General features: G+C 36.5%; 1 protein-coding gene across 1 annotated transcript in view; it reads left to right on the top strand.

Moving 5' to 3' along the window:
- The window catches only part of Csnk1g3 (casein kinase 1 gamma 3), an 86,485-nt gene that overhangs the window by 18,572 nt on the left and 51,221 nt on the right, over nt 1-16,692 (top strand). The window contains exons 2-4 of the mRNA XM_028871838.2: nt 5,345-5,770; nt 11,746-11,786; nt 15,382-15,451. Coding sequence (XP_028727671.1) covers nt 5,593-5,770; nt 11,746-11,786; nt 15,382-15,451 — 289 coding nt within the window. The 5' untranslated portion in view covers nt 5,345-5,592. The remainder of the gene's footprint in view (nt 1-5,344; nt 5,771-11,745; nt 11,787-15,381; nt 15,452-16,692) is intronic.

Consider the following 16,692-nt stretch of genomic DNA (forward strand, 5'->3'; position numbering starts at 1 on the left):
TTATATTCATACATATATACACACAATACATACAACCTAGTGGGTCTGTTTAGTGTTGCTTATATAAATACATATATATAATTTTTTTTTTATTTCATGTAACAAACCTGTGGGGAAATAACACTGTCACAAATAAGATTTGAATATAAAATTTGATATTAACTTTTTGTTACAGTTTTGTGCTTGTAAATTTTAATGTTTATTAGAGGTTCATGGACTAGTTCTTTTCCTTTTTTAAAAAACTACAACAATATTTTGAAAGTTAGTATAATATTAAATTATTTTAAAAATCTAGAACTTCTCATGGGTGTCTATTTGACATAGGAGGTGGAATGTAACTACACAGATACATTCTAAGACTGTTTCTCTGTTTTATCTAGGTCAGCCCTCTGTGTAAGGTCTTAAATGATTGAACCATGCAGATTAGAAAATCTGATTTTCTGTTTTGAAGATTTGTCAGTGATTGTCAAATTAGAGTATACCAGTCCCTGTGTGTCTACACACAGTCAGGTAATACTAGTGTTCTCCAGATGGAGAAGCTCTTTTATTAGTGGATGTCAGTATATCACAATTGAAGCTGTTCATGAAAATAAGACAATTGATTATTCATATTTGCTCTTTCTTAAAGACAATTGAAAAAGCACCCTTTTGGCTAGTTCCCTGTCTTTTAACATACATTTTGTTACCACTTATACACATTCATGTAGCTAACTATGTTTACTAAGTTTAGTAGAAAGATTAGGATTTCAGTTAAAGGGGAAACAGCTGTTAGAAAAATTACAGTATCCTCAGGCATTATAAAGATTTTGTGTTATGAAAAATTGTGAACAGGGTGTGTTTCTGTGACACACCTCAGTAGTTACGATGCCTAATCTTTACGATCTACTGTTTAGTCATGTTCCTTGTATCCCCTGAGTTGACTGTTTCTCTAAACACATTCATAGTCTCACTCTCGATAATATCTGTAGCTATAGTACAGCACTACTACACACTACACACCACACACTACAGCACTACTACACACTACAGCACTACACACCACACACTACACACTACAGCACTACTACACACTACAGCACTACACACTACAGCACTACACCACTACTACACACTACAGCACTACACACTACAGCACTACACACCACACACTACACACTACAGCACTACTACACACTACAGCACTACACACCACACACTACACACTACAGTTCTTTCCTTAGCTATTTTTCTAAAGTAACTGGAATTTAATTGAACACAGCAAATCATATCTAGTCATATTTGTGCTTTGTGATCGACTACTAGGAAATGCAGAAATAAATTCGCTTTGTGTGGGTGCTAAACTGAACAGTATGTAATATTTCTTCCTCATTTTCTGACTTAAATATTTTTTAGGCCTTTGATAGTATGTCTATTGAAACTATTCTAGATATTTAAAAAAACATAGTTGAATTTTCAACCACTGGTGTTAGTATTTAGACAGATTGTTTGTGAGATTTATTTATCTAGTTTTCAAGTGCTGGGGCTGGGGCTCAGGTCCCAGGTTCCACTTGCATGTGGAAGGCAAGTACTTTATGAAAGAGCTACATACCAGCCCTGTTTCTAAGAAGGTGTGTGTTTATACAACAGTTCAGTGAGGAAATGGAAGTGTACCTTGTTAGTTGTTCATTCCTCCTTAAAGATTGTGTCATCGTTGAAAACTATGGGTTCTTCCATCAGAAAAATGCTGGAGAGGTCATGGATTTCAGATTAAGAAGTCCCCAACCCCTTCCAGGTCAGTAAACTGAGAGGAGTGCTTACCTCTGGGAAGGCAAACATGCTGAGGAGGGAGAAATGTGTAAATATCCGTGGAACATTTTTACTTCATTTGTGGATTATTTGGTTTCTTATATGTACAGTATGGTTTTGGATAGCTCACTATTTAAACATAAATGAAAAGCTATACATCGAAAATACAAAAAATTTCCAAAGAAAATAATTTTTTTTCTAAATGGAAAAAAAGCAGAGAAGGAATTTTATTTTAAAAGTTTCAAAAATATTGCTATTATATTAGTTAATAGTTAACAGTTCATTAACTATTTAAAAGAGCTGCATCTTAAGATAAGCTTTATGTAAAAATAAGGGGGATATGCTTTGAGATATTGTGCTAAGCTTTTGTTTCATGAATAGGCATCATTTTTTAATATTTATTTTAAATTATTTATGTATATTTGTGTGCATGCATGTGTGGAGGACAGAGGGCAGTTTTGGGGGATTGAAGCACTATGCCTTTACCCTCTGAGCCATTCAATCAGCCCAGCTATTATTTTAAAAGCCCTAATTTGAGGTGCAGTGTACATATAACACCATGTGCAGGTTTTCAGTGTAGTTTTATGCATTGGCAAATGTATAGCTGCCTATACTGTACCTTAATGAAGGTATAGCACATACGTACACATCCATGAGGAAGTTCCTCCACGATATTTTCTAGTGAACTATCCTCTACCTGGTAAACCATGGCTGATTTCTATTCCTGTAGCTTAGTTCTGCTGGTTCTAGGATTTCAATGACTATAACTCATTTGTGCCTGATGTCTTTTGAGCTACTTGTGATTCAGATAGTATCCTGTTATATGAATGTTTATTCTTCTGTTGAGAATACTTTGATTGTGTCCAGTTTTGGTTAATTATAAATAAGGTTACAATAAGAATTGGTGACAAATCTGTCTGAATACATTGTTTTATTGATAGATCATAGGATAAATATACTTTATAAGAAACTGTCAACTATTTTATACTTGTACCAGAAATTAATGACAAGTCTATTTGTTTTTAATTTCTGCTAGCATTGTTATTGATAGTCTTTTAAAGTTTTGCCATGCTTATGAGTATGAAATGATATTTTTATGGTTTTAATTTGTATTTCCATTGTTATGATAAGCAAGACTTCATATATTTATTGACTATTTGCTTACATTCCTTGTGGAAAATATATTCAATATTTTCCCATAAAAATAAAGTTTATTATTTAATTGTATATAAATGCAAATTCATAAAAGTATGCACTAATTTCCCTTAATTTTTGGTGTTTCTGTTTAGTTCTATTTATTAACTTTTAATCTTATTTTTCTTTTATATATCATAAGCTTACAAAGCTATTTTCCATTATGGTTCTACAGTTTTTGTGTTTAGACATATGATTCATTGCATATTATTCTTTCATGGGTCGAAGCAGGTTCATTTTTTTTTTTTTCACACAGATGTATGGTTATTGTGACCCATGTCACTTTGGAATCAACTTGGTGCCTTAGTGGAAAACAGCTGACCATCTGTGTGGCTGTTTTGGAGTCTGCTGTTGCGTTTACCCGTTCTGTAGTAGCTCCACATTATCTTGATTACTGTAGCTCCCTAGTAAGCTTTGGCATCAGGTGCTGTATATTGAATGTTGTTTTTGTGATTTGAAATTGTTTATTCTAGATTCTGCATTTCCACATCTACTTTAGGAATGGTCTTCTCAGTTTAGAAAACAAACTCACTGACCAGTTAGTTGCTTGGGGTTGTGTTGATTTTATAGATATTTTTACAAGTTACATTTTGAGGTGTTCTGTTCTCCTTCCTTGTTTCATTATGTAGCCCAGTGAGGGCATTGCAGGCATATGTCACCACAGCCCAGCTTGACACCGTTAGTGCAAGGAACGGAAGCCCACTTGGAGTGTTCAGATGTGACGCAGCTGCCAGACCGCCCACAGAGGTCACATGCATTTGCTACCTGAAATTTCTAAAGGAAGTGTGTGATTGCTCTTTGAAAAGTCCCCAACATTTTTTCTTTAATGCTTTAGTGTTTTCATCTGTATTTTGGAAAATTCAATACATGTAGCTAGGCATGGTGGTATATAGCTGTAATGTTAGAACTTGGGAGTCTGAGTCAGGAAGATTGTAAGTCTGAAACCAGACTGTGGTACAAAATAAAACCCTGCCTCTAAAAGAAACATCTCTTAGCCTTGTGAAATTACTTCTTTAAAGACTTAGTTTGAGTGTTACATAAAAATTATTTTCCTTGAGAGATATGAAGACTATGTTTTTGTATATCAGTTTTGTGACTCTTTCCTATATATAAAGAATAATAAATATTTGAGTAAATGAGAAGATACTTTTGAAATGAAGATAAAATAAAAATATACTTTTGAAAAGTCTAAAAATTAAGTGTACAGGAGTGAAGAAAATAGCTAAGATTTAAATGTGTTGTTTTTTTTAATGTGTTTTTGAAATGTGGTGTTTTTCCGCTTTTAAATAGAATCGCTGTATTAATTTCCCAGACTTTTTTGAGTACTCCTTTTTCTAATTGCAGTAACTTTAAATTGGGATGTCTAGGCTAACCAGTGTAGATTGTTTTATGACACACTCAGGACTTTTTTCCTTTGTTGTTTTAAAACAACCAGCTCTCTGATTTTTAAGTTTTGTGTTTGTGGGGGACAGGGAGCTGCCTCAGGAGGAAAAGTAGCTCCTGCACAAGCATGGGGACCCGAGTTTGGATCCCAGTGCTCATGGAAGAAGGCGGGCATGATGTGTGCCTCTGTAACCTTGTCACTGGAAAGGGGCACAGGCAGGCGGGCCCTTGGAGCTTGCTGTCCTGCCAGCCTAGCCAGTGAACTCTAACTAGGTTAGTAACCCCCCCCCCAAAAAAAAAAAGAAAAAAGAGAAAGAAAGAAAGAAAGAGGTGGGGAGTGATTAAGGAAAGACACCTGTGGTGACTTAAATATGAATGGCCCCCATAGACACATATATTTGAACACTTGTTCCCCAATTGGTGGTGCTGTTTGGAGAGGTTCCAGAATTCTTTGGAGGTCTAGCCTTGCTGGGGTCATTGGGGTAGGCTTACATTTTCAGTCTTACCCCGCTTACAATTTGCTTTCTCTGCTTGCTACTTGTATTGAGATATGATCTCTCAACTTCTGTGTGAGCCACCTGATGTCTTGCCTTCCTCACCACTGTGGCCAAAATAAATTCTTTTATAAGCTGATTTTGATTATGTTTTAGCAAAGCGACAAAAGCTGGTAAAATACCTGATTGCTACCTCTGGCCTTCATACATACATGCACATACGTGTGCCCACATACATGCTCATGGTCATATAAACATCTATACGCATGTACACATGTACACACAAATACACATTTTTTTTTTTTTAAAGTTGAATTTGGTTTTTGTGGTGTTTGGTCTTAAAGTATGACATACAAAGTAATGGTAGATTTAAGAGTCTACTGTGTTTTGATTTTAGGGACCTCAACAGGTAACCTAAGCTTTTGTCATTCACTTTCCTAAATATGTGTGTTATCTTTGTTGACAGTTTTCTCTTTGTAATGTTACAGCTCTCTATCAACATCAGCTTGTATCACCGAGAAGATAATTTTGAAGACATACTTTGCTGAGAAGACAACTGTGAAGAGTTGTCCGAATGGGATGAACACGCATCAGTTGACTGTCTATCCGCTGAAGTCTGAATGCTAACGTTGCTCATCGGGTACTGTTACCTAGTGATGCACCTACTCTTACAGTACCCCATTTCATTGTGCTCGTCTTGATTAAAGAATTCAAAGTGGAGTACCGCAAACTTGATATGGATAGTAAAAAGAAAGACAAGGACAAATCAGATGATAGAATGGCACGACCCAGTGGTCGATCAGGGCACAGCACTCGAGGAACTGGGTCTTCGTCATCTGGAGTTTTAATGGTTGGACCTAACTTTAGAGTTGGGAAAAAAATTGGATGTGGCAATTTTGGAGAATTACGATTAGGTAAGATTGTTTCTTTATTACATAATGTGAAGAGAATTTTTTTTTAACCGAATACACTTGTAAAGCTACTTTCTTGTTTTAGTTGTTAAGTTCTTCCATTGTACACATTGGGGGCTTTAGTTGACCATGGTTTCTCAAAGTGCTGGTTATAAAGAATGCAGATGTTGGAAATTTCTTAGTTATTTGTGCTTTGATTTGTAAGGAATTCCCTAGTATCTAGATGTCTATTTGAGATTATTCTTATTTCTTAAGAATGTGAGAAAACAAGAAAAAGTCAATTTAAAAGGCCATGGCCTGTGGCACTTGCTCTTTCAGAGCACCCAGGTTTGAGTCCCAGCACCATGTGGCAGCTGACAACCACTTGTAACTCCAGTTTAAAGGGATCCTGTGCCTTCTCCTGACCTTCCTGAGCATCAGACTCAAGTGCATAGTGCACAGACGTACGTACGTACATATGTACGTATGTACGTATGTATGTATGTATGTATGTATGCATGTATATGCAGGCAAAACACCCATACAAAGGTCATAGCTTCCAGGAAGTCTTTTGTTGTATAGTGTATTTTGGGTGGATATTTAGGTTCCATTTTCATATTTCAAAACATTTAGTAACTGATCACTTTAGAATCATATATGTGGCTTAAAGTCAAAAGTTAAGATACTATGTAAAATTAACTTTTACTTATTATAATAGCTTCTTTCTCTGCACCGTTCTCCTCTTTCCTTTGCCCTACTGTGCCTAGGCTAAGATTCAGGGTCATTTCTTTAACAAGGGTCTCAAGTATCTACTTATGCTGTAACAGTGTGGGAAATGCTGGGCTTCCTGAAGCTCCTAACTGTCCACTTCAGGAACCTGAGGCTCCACAGGGAAGGTACTTGCTGAATGCCACAGAGCGGTTCAGTGACAGATAGAGATGTGAGATTTCAGTCTTCTTAGTCCTAGTGGAGTAGAGACTGTCTCCATTGAAAAGAAACATGGAATGTGGCATGGTGTCACACGAATCAGTACTAAGGTACATTAAGGCTTGCCTCACTAGACCAAGACTGTGAACTTGAGGGAAAAAAAGACTTCACAGTTTTCACTGGGTCCCATCAGTCATTTAAAATAGAATGATTTGTATGTTTCTACTGAGCTATCTCTTATCATCTTGTAAAACATCCTGCTTTGTAGTGTCTTTTCTATTTCATTTGTTTTGTGTTGCTAATGTACATTAAATATGAATGAATGAAGAAGCAAGCTAATAAAAGCTAGTGACATTCTTTGTACATAGCTATAAACGATGTAGTTGGCAAATTTCTTTGCATTTAGTAGGGACTAAAATGTTTGAAAGGACAAATATTTAATGGCCTATTTTTCCAAGATAGTATTCTTACTTGGGAGTTAGAGAAACTAGATTACTTACTTTCTGTCAAATTTTTAGATCATCCAATTCTTAACATTGATCATATACTGAAAAAGTTCATGAATCACTTTCTAGGCTATTATAAATATTAAATTTAAAGTATAATATAAAGGACTAGCACAGCCGGGTGGTGGTGCCGCACGCCTTTAATCCCAGCACTCGGGAGGCAGAGGCAGGCGGATCTCTGTGAGTTCGAGGCCAGCCTGGTCTCCAAAGCGAGGTCCAGGAAAGGCGCAAAGCTACACAGAGAAACCCTGTCTCGAAAAACCAAAAAAAAAAAAAAAAAAAAAAAAAAAAAAGACTTGGGGGAGTCATACTCAGCAGTGACTGATTTCACTTGTTTCAGCCACTGACTTTACCTACAGCAAGCTCACTGCAACATTAAGCTTCTCTGAACTAGTTTTTGATACCAGCACCAATTTATTGAATGAATTAGGCTAAATTGAAAGATGAGGTACCTCAGATCCCTCTGGCGCTAGCAGTCTTTACTTGGTGTTGTGTAGAGGAGGGGCAGGCGAGAGCCCTGTGTCTAACAATCCAAGAGTTTCTATAGCCTCAGTGTCTGGTGAGCTTATTGTGCATTGTCTTGACTTTTATTTTATCAAGTGTCAGTGCCGAGGCTTCTTCTTCCTCACCACCCTCTGTTTTGTGTGGGTGTTTTGCCTGTATGTATGTCTGTGCACCATGTATGTGCAGTCCTGTGGTGGTTAGAAGAGGGTGTTCAATCCATTGGATTGGAGTAATAGATGGTTGTAAGCTGCCGTGTTGGTGCTGGGAGTTGAACCTGAGTCCTCTGAAATACCCAGAAGACTTCTTTGGACATCTTAAACAAACAAACAAAAGCAAAAAACCATTTTGTTTGGGGAGGACCTGTGCCTCCTAGAGTTGATCAGTTCTTAGGAAAAGAGCATTTACCAGAGACTTAAGTAGGGGCATGCCTTGTGTATGGGAATTATCCAGTCTCCAGCTTTACACTCTTTATCCGCCTATATGTCCAAGGACAGTATTCTGTGCTGTGCTATTAGAGACCAGCCCTCCACCCAAAGGTCATTGGAACTATGGAGACACATCAGTCCAAATCTGTTTACCTTGTCCTGTCTTCCCCCAAACTCTATAATAAAGGCCTTTGCGTCAGCTTTCCTTACCTTCTTGTCTTCTGCCACTAACTCAAACAGGGTGCTTCTGCAGTCCTTCATGGCAGTGGTTCTCAACCTTCCTAACTAACACTGCAGTGTTTACTACAGTTCCGCATAAATTTATATCCGTTACTACTTCATATCTGTAATTTTTCTACTGTTATGAATTGTAATATAAATATCTGTGTTTTCCAGTGGTCTTAGGTGACCCCATGAAAGGATTGTTTAACCACCCCCAAAGAGACCATGACCCACAGGTTGAGAGTGGCTGCTCTCTGGCTTTCTGTATGATGCTTTCAGACTTGTGAATATAATTAATTTTAGTTTCCCGAGTTTCTCTTCTGTTTCCTTTTGGCTGTGTCTGATTGGCATTACATTAAAAAAAAGTCAGAAATAACTTTATGAGTTACCATATCTGAAATAAGATACGGTACCTTTCGACATAAGTTTCCACAGGAGTTTATAACTTCTCTTAATTTTGTTTTTTTCCTCCTATTCCTGAATGGCTCACAACTACTTATTTTGATGTTTGTGCTTGAAAATTAGTGTTGAAAGTTCCATAAGCCTTATTCTCCATTATGTAAAGATTTGGGTAAATTCATCATTTTTATGTTTATTGACTTTTCTTCTGCAAAAAAATTTCTGAAACACTTGAAAATGTAAAATTAAAGAGTAGATGGTGGGGCTGGCAAGATGGCTTAGTGCACAAAGGCACTTGTCACCAAGCCCGATGACCTAAGTCTAATCCTTGGTATCCACATGACGACAAGTCAGACTAACTTCTGCAAATTATCCTCTGACCACTACATGTACTCCATGGAACATGCATGCTCACCCCCGCCCCCTCCCATAAAGAAATAAATGTAAAAATTTAAAAATTGACAATGATGCTATGACAATGAATTTAAAAATCCCCAAATACAGTTTTTTTTTTTTTTTAAACAAATTATTTTGTTTTCTTCACATAACCCAGACCAGAGGGAGAACACTCAGGGTATCTGTATCCTGTATGTTCAGTGTGGGGCTTTAGTGTCTGTACTGTGATCTTACTAGCTGCTACTCCTTTCCAGTAGCCAAACAGAAGAAGGAAGAAGATTCCGGGACATATTACATTCCTGGAAATTGGAGGTGTTGTACTTCATGTCCACTGGTGTGAAGTTAATTACTTGGCTACACTAAGCTGAAAAAGAGCCTGGAAAACGTAGTTTGTAGCTAGCTGGAAAACTATTTTTAAACTTGAACATTCTTTATTATTGGAAGTGCAGAGTTAATACTGATGTCCCTGCTATAAACATATATGTAACATTTGAAGGACATAGTTTTCTGTAATAACTCCAATTCCACAATATTGGTAAAACTTCTTTGGGTTCAGTGTAGCAGAAAACGGTATTGGAAATGTCACTTGAAACAGATTAAGATATCAATGAACTCGGCCCTGGCCACTTAAGAGCCTTAATGGAATTCTCTATATCCACTTTATCTTACTCATACCACAAAGACAGACACACTTTGTACACCATTCACTTTTGTGTGTAACACATATTGATTAAAATCTAACTGTAGGACTATGGCTGTACTCAGTGACAAGACTGTGTATTATTTAATCATCACTCATATTTATGATTGTAATCCCCACCATTCAGCCTGATCTCTAATATTAACAAAGATGATGATGCTTTTTAAGATTCAACTTTTTTTTCCTTCTTTCTTTTTTTGCTGTGACATGAAAGATTAGACTATGAAAGCCAGCAAAAATGCTGATGTGTTTTGGTTCTGTGGAATCTATATTTAATAGTTCAGAATAAAATTATATAGTTATGAAGAGAATATAATGCTCTGAAGAAACATTTTTTCATTTTTGATTCAGTCGTGACTAGGATACCAGTCTAAAATGGTTACTAACACTCTTCACTTAGATTTGCTAGAGGACACCTACATTTTAATACATAATGAATTTCTAAAAAAGTGCATGAAAACATCTCTAAATGTGAAACTAGTTCCTTAAAAATATAAAACATTCTCTAAATTTTGAAAAATATTTATGTAGGCTTATTTAGTTTCAGAATGAAACTTGATCTGTACCACTTGGTATTTCTATTGGGTTAAATGTTTCAAATATGTTGAGTTTATGAGATTGATTCTACCCAGCATTAATATGACTATTTTTTTCCTTTACACATTTTTATGCAGTAAGGACATTATTTAGACTACATCATGAATATTCTGCTCTGTAAAGATGTAGGTAGCACTTCTGAAGCTGAAATTAGGAGCTTCCTGAAAGGTTAAGGGGCACTGTACAGAAAAATGCCAAGCATGAAAATTGATAACCTGCCTGTTTTGTGTTTAGTAGTCACTGTAACCAGAGCCACTTTCTCAGTTTAAAAACAAGCAAACAAGTCATTCTGTTTTTGTTACAATAGTCACTCATGCTAATTGAAAAACTACTGGAAATTAAGAAACAACATGTGCTATTTTCATTTCATTCTTTGCGATGTACTTGTAAAGATACATGTTAATTTATATTTCAAATTGTTCTTCTGTGCTTATTGACTCTCAAATTCTTCATAGTGTTTTTTTTCCTGGGGCTGCAGATGCTGACCACTGGAATTTTTTTAGCTTATATCCAACACAAAGATAATTGTAGTTTATTTAAATTCTTTGCATGTTAGTGATGTTAAGCCTGTATTCTGATTTGTCATTTACATACCTTTGTACTTAACATAATTTTCAGTATTTAGAAGTTTAAAGTATTTCATATAACCAAATATGCATAAAATCCTGTTCTTCACGTTTTCTTATCCCTAGAAAGGTCTCCATATATTGAGATAAGTATTTTTTGTTTCATTTTTTAATATTTAACTCTAAATAATTTGTTTAAGTTGAGACATTAATAATTCTCTTCTAAAAGTAGTTAATGAGGTTTTTTTTTAGCCAGTTATTGATTAGTTTTCTTAATTATGTTTTAGACATATTCCAGAGTTTTTATATATCTGGATTTTTTTAATATACGGATTAAATTAATATGGATTAAATATGTGGCATAATAATACTGTATTTCATAATGGTTTAAAAGGAAATGGTGGATGGGGAGAATCTTCTTTCATAAAGGTATTCTGGCTTAAAATGGATTCAGTATTCACTTGAATATTGGTTATTTTCTAAGTTGCATGCAATATAACAACAGTCAGAATATTTTCCTTATTATAATTGGATAATGTATTTATTAGTACCGATTTCTACTTGGAATATAAGTGAAATATTAAATGCATTATCGAGTTGATAGCAATTTCCTTTTTTTCAGAGTTGGAAGTAAAAGCGTTTGCTCTATTTAAATGTCTTACATATTTTTTTTTGTAAAAACAGTACAGGTCTGAAAGTTATGTAAGTTAAATTTAAAAGTATTAGCAGGATCTGACTTTTTTCTTCCTTTTTCAAGGTAAAAATTTATACACAAATGAATATGTGGCGATTAAACTGGTAAGTTCATGATTATTATTCTACAATTATTTCCTTTAATTATTGGCTTATTAATTTTTCATCTTTACATTTTATAACTTGGGTGTTCATCTAAAAAGAAAAATGCTTGCATGACTGACGTTTTGTTGATGTCTCCAAAGCATATCATGATGTATAGAATCTCAGCGTTTTCTCTGCCATGAAAACTCTGTCCTTACTTTGGCAGCATCATGGAAGTGAAATTTTGAAGTTTGGCAGTGTTTTTAGTTTAGAAAGGTATTTTTAAGTGGATAAAAGCAAAATTTTTCTTTCTGATTCAAACATTTAGACAAAATAACTATGTCTTTAGCATTTAGGATCGTATTTGAACGCATACTTCCAATTATCTTCTAATGTTTTTTTCTACTGGTGTTTTATCAATCTGGTAAAGCTGGTTGTTGCTTGACTTTCAGGGATTCAGAAAGCCATGAGTGTGGGTAGTAGCAAGGAGAGCAGTCATGGGAGTAAAATTTCATGTGCTCAGTGTGACAGGTACAAAATAGTTGCCTCCTGGAAGAATTTGTACCCAGGGACTGCTTTTATTCATTTATTTTATCATTCATCTATTATTTATTTGGGCAGAGTCTGTAGTTAGATCTGGCTGTTTTAGAACTCATTATGTAGACCAGGCTGGCCTTGAACTCCCAGAGATCCACCAGCTTCTGCTTCTCCAGTGCTGGGATTAAAGGCGTGCTAGGAATGATTTGTATAAGGCGTATTTTCTCTTTCTGAGTGACAGGCAGGTTTCCCTGAGGTCCAGGTTGGCCTGGTCTTCTCATTCTCTTTACCCTTGTCACCCTTGTCCTGACAGTGTGATTGTGTTATTAGGACAATGTGAGTCAGACTGTCAGAGGAAGAGGCAGTGGGAAGGAATCCAAGGAAAAAGAAAGCCAGCTTATGAGCTGCAGTGGAAAGTCCCTCCTACTCCAAGTGTCGTTGTCACGCTAAGCACCAGGCTGTGGCCCCACAGGACACATGGGACCGACACTTGACTTGTACAGTCTCTGGTTAGCTTATGGCAGGATTGCCACTGCTGTTTTTAATTGGATTTGTGGCTATCAGTTATGAGATCAGTTAATATAATCAAGCTCTCATTGATGGCAAAGTTGAGAAAAATCATTTCTAATTTTTTATGAGAATTTTTTGCTATTAAGGCCAGGTGCCCAAATTAGTATAAATGTTTTATTTAAAATATATTTAAAGTTTGTTCTTTATCCATGTTATAAATGTAGACAGTGTATCTTGATCATACCTGTTTTCTCCTTCTCCCCTTTCTCCACTTCTTCCAGTATGTCTCCCTCCTACCTTATGTCCCTTAAGAAACAAAACCCAAAGGTCACCGAGTCCCATTAGTGCTGCCTGAATTCTTGTGAGTGTCGGGCCATCTCTGGAGCATGGTCAACCTGTCACCCCCACCCACCCTGTTCACTTTCCCTTCTCCAGCAGCCATCAGCTGTCAGCTGTGCAGAATGCTTTATGCATCCCTGCCCCCATCCGTGCTGGGACGTTGTCGATGGGCGTAGTCTTGTTCAGCACCTCAGCTGTTCTCAGTTCATGGGTGCAGTGGCCGTGTCATGCCAGAAGACAGCGTTTGCAGCGCTCCTTCCACTCCTCCGACACTGGCATTCTTTCTGTCCCTCTTCAGGAAGGTTATATTCCTTGAGGGCTTAAGGAATAAGGTGGGGAATATGAGAGGACTGATAGAGTTGTCCCATTTAGGGCTGAGTAGTCAGTAGTCACTTGTTCTCAGCACTTTGACCAGTTATGCATTAGGTAATTTTAAAGGGCTACATAGAAAGCCAGTTTCAGCAGACAGGACTCAGTGTATAGGAATCACAGCAGAGAGACTGAGCCTACAGGAACTGTACAGTATTTAATGGGCATTCTGATTTTGTGTGGAATTGTTCTTTTTTTTCACGTTCTAGCCCATTGTATGGCATTGGAACCTCCAGGATAGAAATGTGTGGTGTTCTGTGCTAGTGATGAAGCGGCCATAATTAACAGCTGTGTGCAGAGGAGACAGGAGCCGCTGCCAGGCTGCCTACTCCCTGGGTCTGGTTAATTCATCAGGTGTGACCCCTCCGGTCCTGTTATTTTCAGACTTGGAACTTGTCCGTCCTGTTCCTTCCACTGGTGCCTTAGAAACTGCCAACCGTGTCATCTTCTAGTCTCTCTGTACATGTCCGTGTAGCCCTTTCATTTCAGTTCATTTTGTCTACTTCTCTTTTCTGCCCTTTTCTGGGGAGGTGTGGGGGCAGGGCTCCCTTCCTTTACTCTGACTATCGTTTTAGGCAGGTTTTTTTTTTTTTTTTTTCTAGCTCAGGCTGGCCTTGATCTTGCTGTGTAGCTGAGAATGACCTTGAACTCAGGATCCATTTCTGCCACTTTTCCAGTGCTAGGATTACAGGGGTGCGCCTTCACACTCAGCCTGTTTGTCTTTTTATAAGTGCAGTGGTCAGCATTACATACAAAAATTGTAACTACTCATAATTTAGGGTAACTGGGAACGTTTTTACTTTCGTGTTGTGAGAGAAATATGGCCTATAGTCACATTCTCCTAAATTTATTGGAAAGTCAGAAGAATGTGTTATTGCTGTTGAAGTACAGGAATCAAGTTGAAATTATTAAACTAAGTAAGGACCATTTCCCTTTTTACCTGGAGGACATCAGTGATTAAGGTGTATATTTAATTTCATTTGTGATGGTGTAAGTGGATATTATTTCACATCTTAAGGTTGTATATTTTTAGAGAGTTAATCAAAATTTATGAATAATGGGGTGTTATATGGAAGGTACTACTTTCACTATTTTATATGTTACATTTTATATTATACACACAGACATCCATGCATATATAGAGGGAGGGAGGGAGAGAGGGGATCATAAAAAGTTTTAACTATTTTACAGATGAGGAACTGCAACATACATCAAAGTTAACTTTCCAAACCACATAGCTAGTGAAGTGGGAAATCGAGGGTTTAAACCTTGTATAATTTGGTTTCAATCTCCATGCTTTTAACTACTACTCTGTATTGCCCCTCAAGATTTAAGCTTACCATTTTCTATGAATAATCCTTATGATTCTAAGTCTCTAGTACACTTCATATATATTTATATATACCTCCTTGGGCTTCTCATTCTTGTTTTTTTTTTGCTTGTGACCATTGCTGCCCACTTTCCCATCACTGCCTATTAGACCTTCTCACTGTATTGTTCAGATCTCTAATGATGTGGCTCCTACTTTCCCCTCATAATGCATCGACATAGTCTTTCTGTTAACCTTTTACTTCCCTCAGTCTTTTTATTCTTTTGTTGTGTTTATCTTTCGTTGCAGAAAACTATGCTTTTAATTTAATTATTTTTTTAAAACCTTGTTGGTTCTTCTGATAGCTGCTCAAATACTTACATATGACTACAGATGGTATCAGATTTTTTTATATAGATCTAGAGGAATAGAGATACCTAGTAGAATATTATAGTGTATATGAGTTGATACTACACTTTAAAACATTTGGAGTTAGAACCTAGTGATTGTCTTTTAACTGAAATGTCTTTTGTTTTTCAATTGTTTGCCTAGGAGCCCATGAAATCCAGAGCACCACAGCTGCATTTGGAATACAGATTCTATAAGCAGTTAGGATCTGGAGGTAAGTTATATGAATTTTAAAATTTGGAGTAACACAGACTGTCATAACAATAATTCTTTAGTTTCAAAAATAATATCTTAAATTTGATTACAGAGACTTCTTTTTTTTTAAAAAAAACGTTCTTTATTGGGGCTAAAGAGATGCTTCAGTGGCTAAGAGTACTTCCTGCTCTTTCAGTACACGAGAGTTCCTAGTAGGGCATCCAACTATAGTTCCCACTTCAGAAGGTGGTGTGCATTGTGGTGCATATGTGGAAGATAGGGGATGGTGTGTAGGCGTTGGTGCTCTCTCTCCACCTTGTGTGTCTTGGGAACTAAACCCAGGTTGTTAGGTTTGTTGGCAAATGCCTTCACTGCTGAGCATCCATATTGTTAGCCTTTATAGCAATATTACTGTTGTTATGATGGATATAAAAGTGGTTCCGTAAATATATCCACATGGAGATCCCTGGAACCTGTAGTTAGCATATAGCATTCATTTGAGATTGCAAGATTATCCTGTATGTTGTCTAGGTAAGCCTACATGCAACCACAAGTGTCTTTACTAGAAAAGCAGAGACATTTGACACACACAGAGAAGAGGAAGACTGTATGCCCATGGGGGCATTGATTGGAGTGATCTGAATGAACTAAAGAATACCTGCAGCTCTAAGATCCTGAAGGAGGCTCCTGGGTTCTCTCCTAGAGCCTGTAAAGAGACCATAGCTCAGCCTTGATTCAGCCTCATGAAACTGATTTGAGACCCTGGCTTCTAAGGTGTAATGCAATTAGTTTTTGTTATTTTAAGGCATCAAATTTGTAGTAATTTCTTAACAGTAGGTAATGCAAGTATATTTATGAAGTTCTTAAATCTTAATAGGAATAGAGATTTTGCTATTGGCAAATATTTATGGTTAAAATTTCTACTATGTGTTACATTGTCTTCACATTGAAGCTTTCAAGTGCCACTTTTGTTTATTCCTATTCTTCTAATTGTAATGATATTACTTGTACAGTTTTTCTGTAGTAGGGTATATTGTTTCCCTAGATTTAATAAAATAATTTCTTGATGTGTATTTCTGTATGCATGTTTACATTCTATTTGATAGAGCTGTCTGTTTCTTCATATGATACAGAGTTTGCATTTCCTCCCACTAAGAGCATATGCAAATAAGTAGTCCTTGCAGTGTTAGTAAACTTGAACATTTGTATTAATGAATATATTGTAGATTTTTTATGTAGTGTCCTTCTCTGTTTCTTCTG

Source organism: Peromyscus leucopus, chromosome 19, assembly GCF_004664715.2.
Source record: "Peromyscus leucopus breed LL Stock chromosome 19, UCI_PerLeu_2.1, whole genome shotgun sequence".
Lineage (NCBI taxonomy): Eukaryota > Metazoa > Chordata > Mammalia > Rodentia > Cricetidae > Peromyscus > Peromyscus leucopus.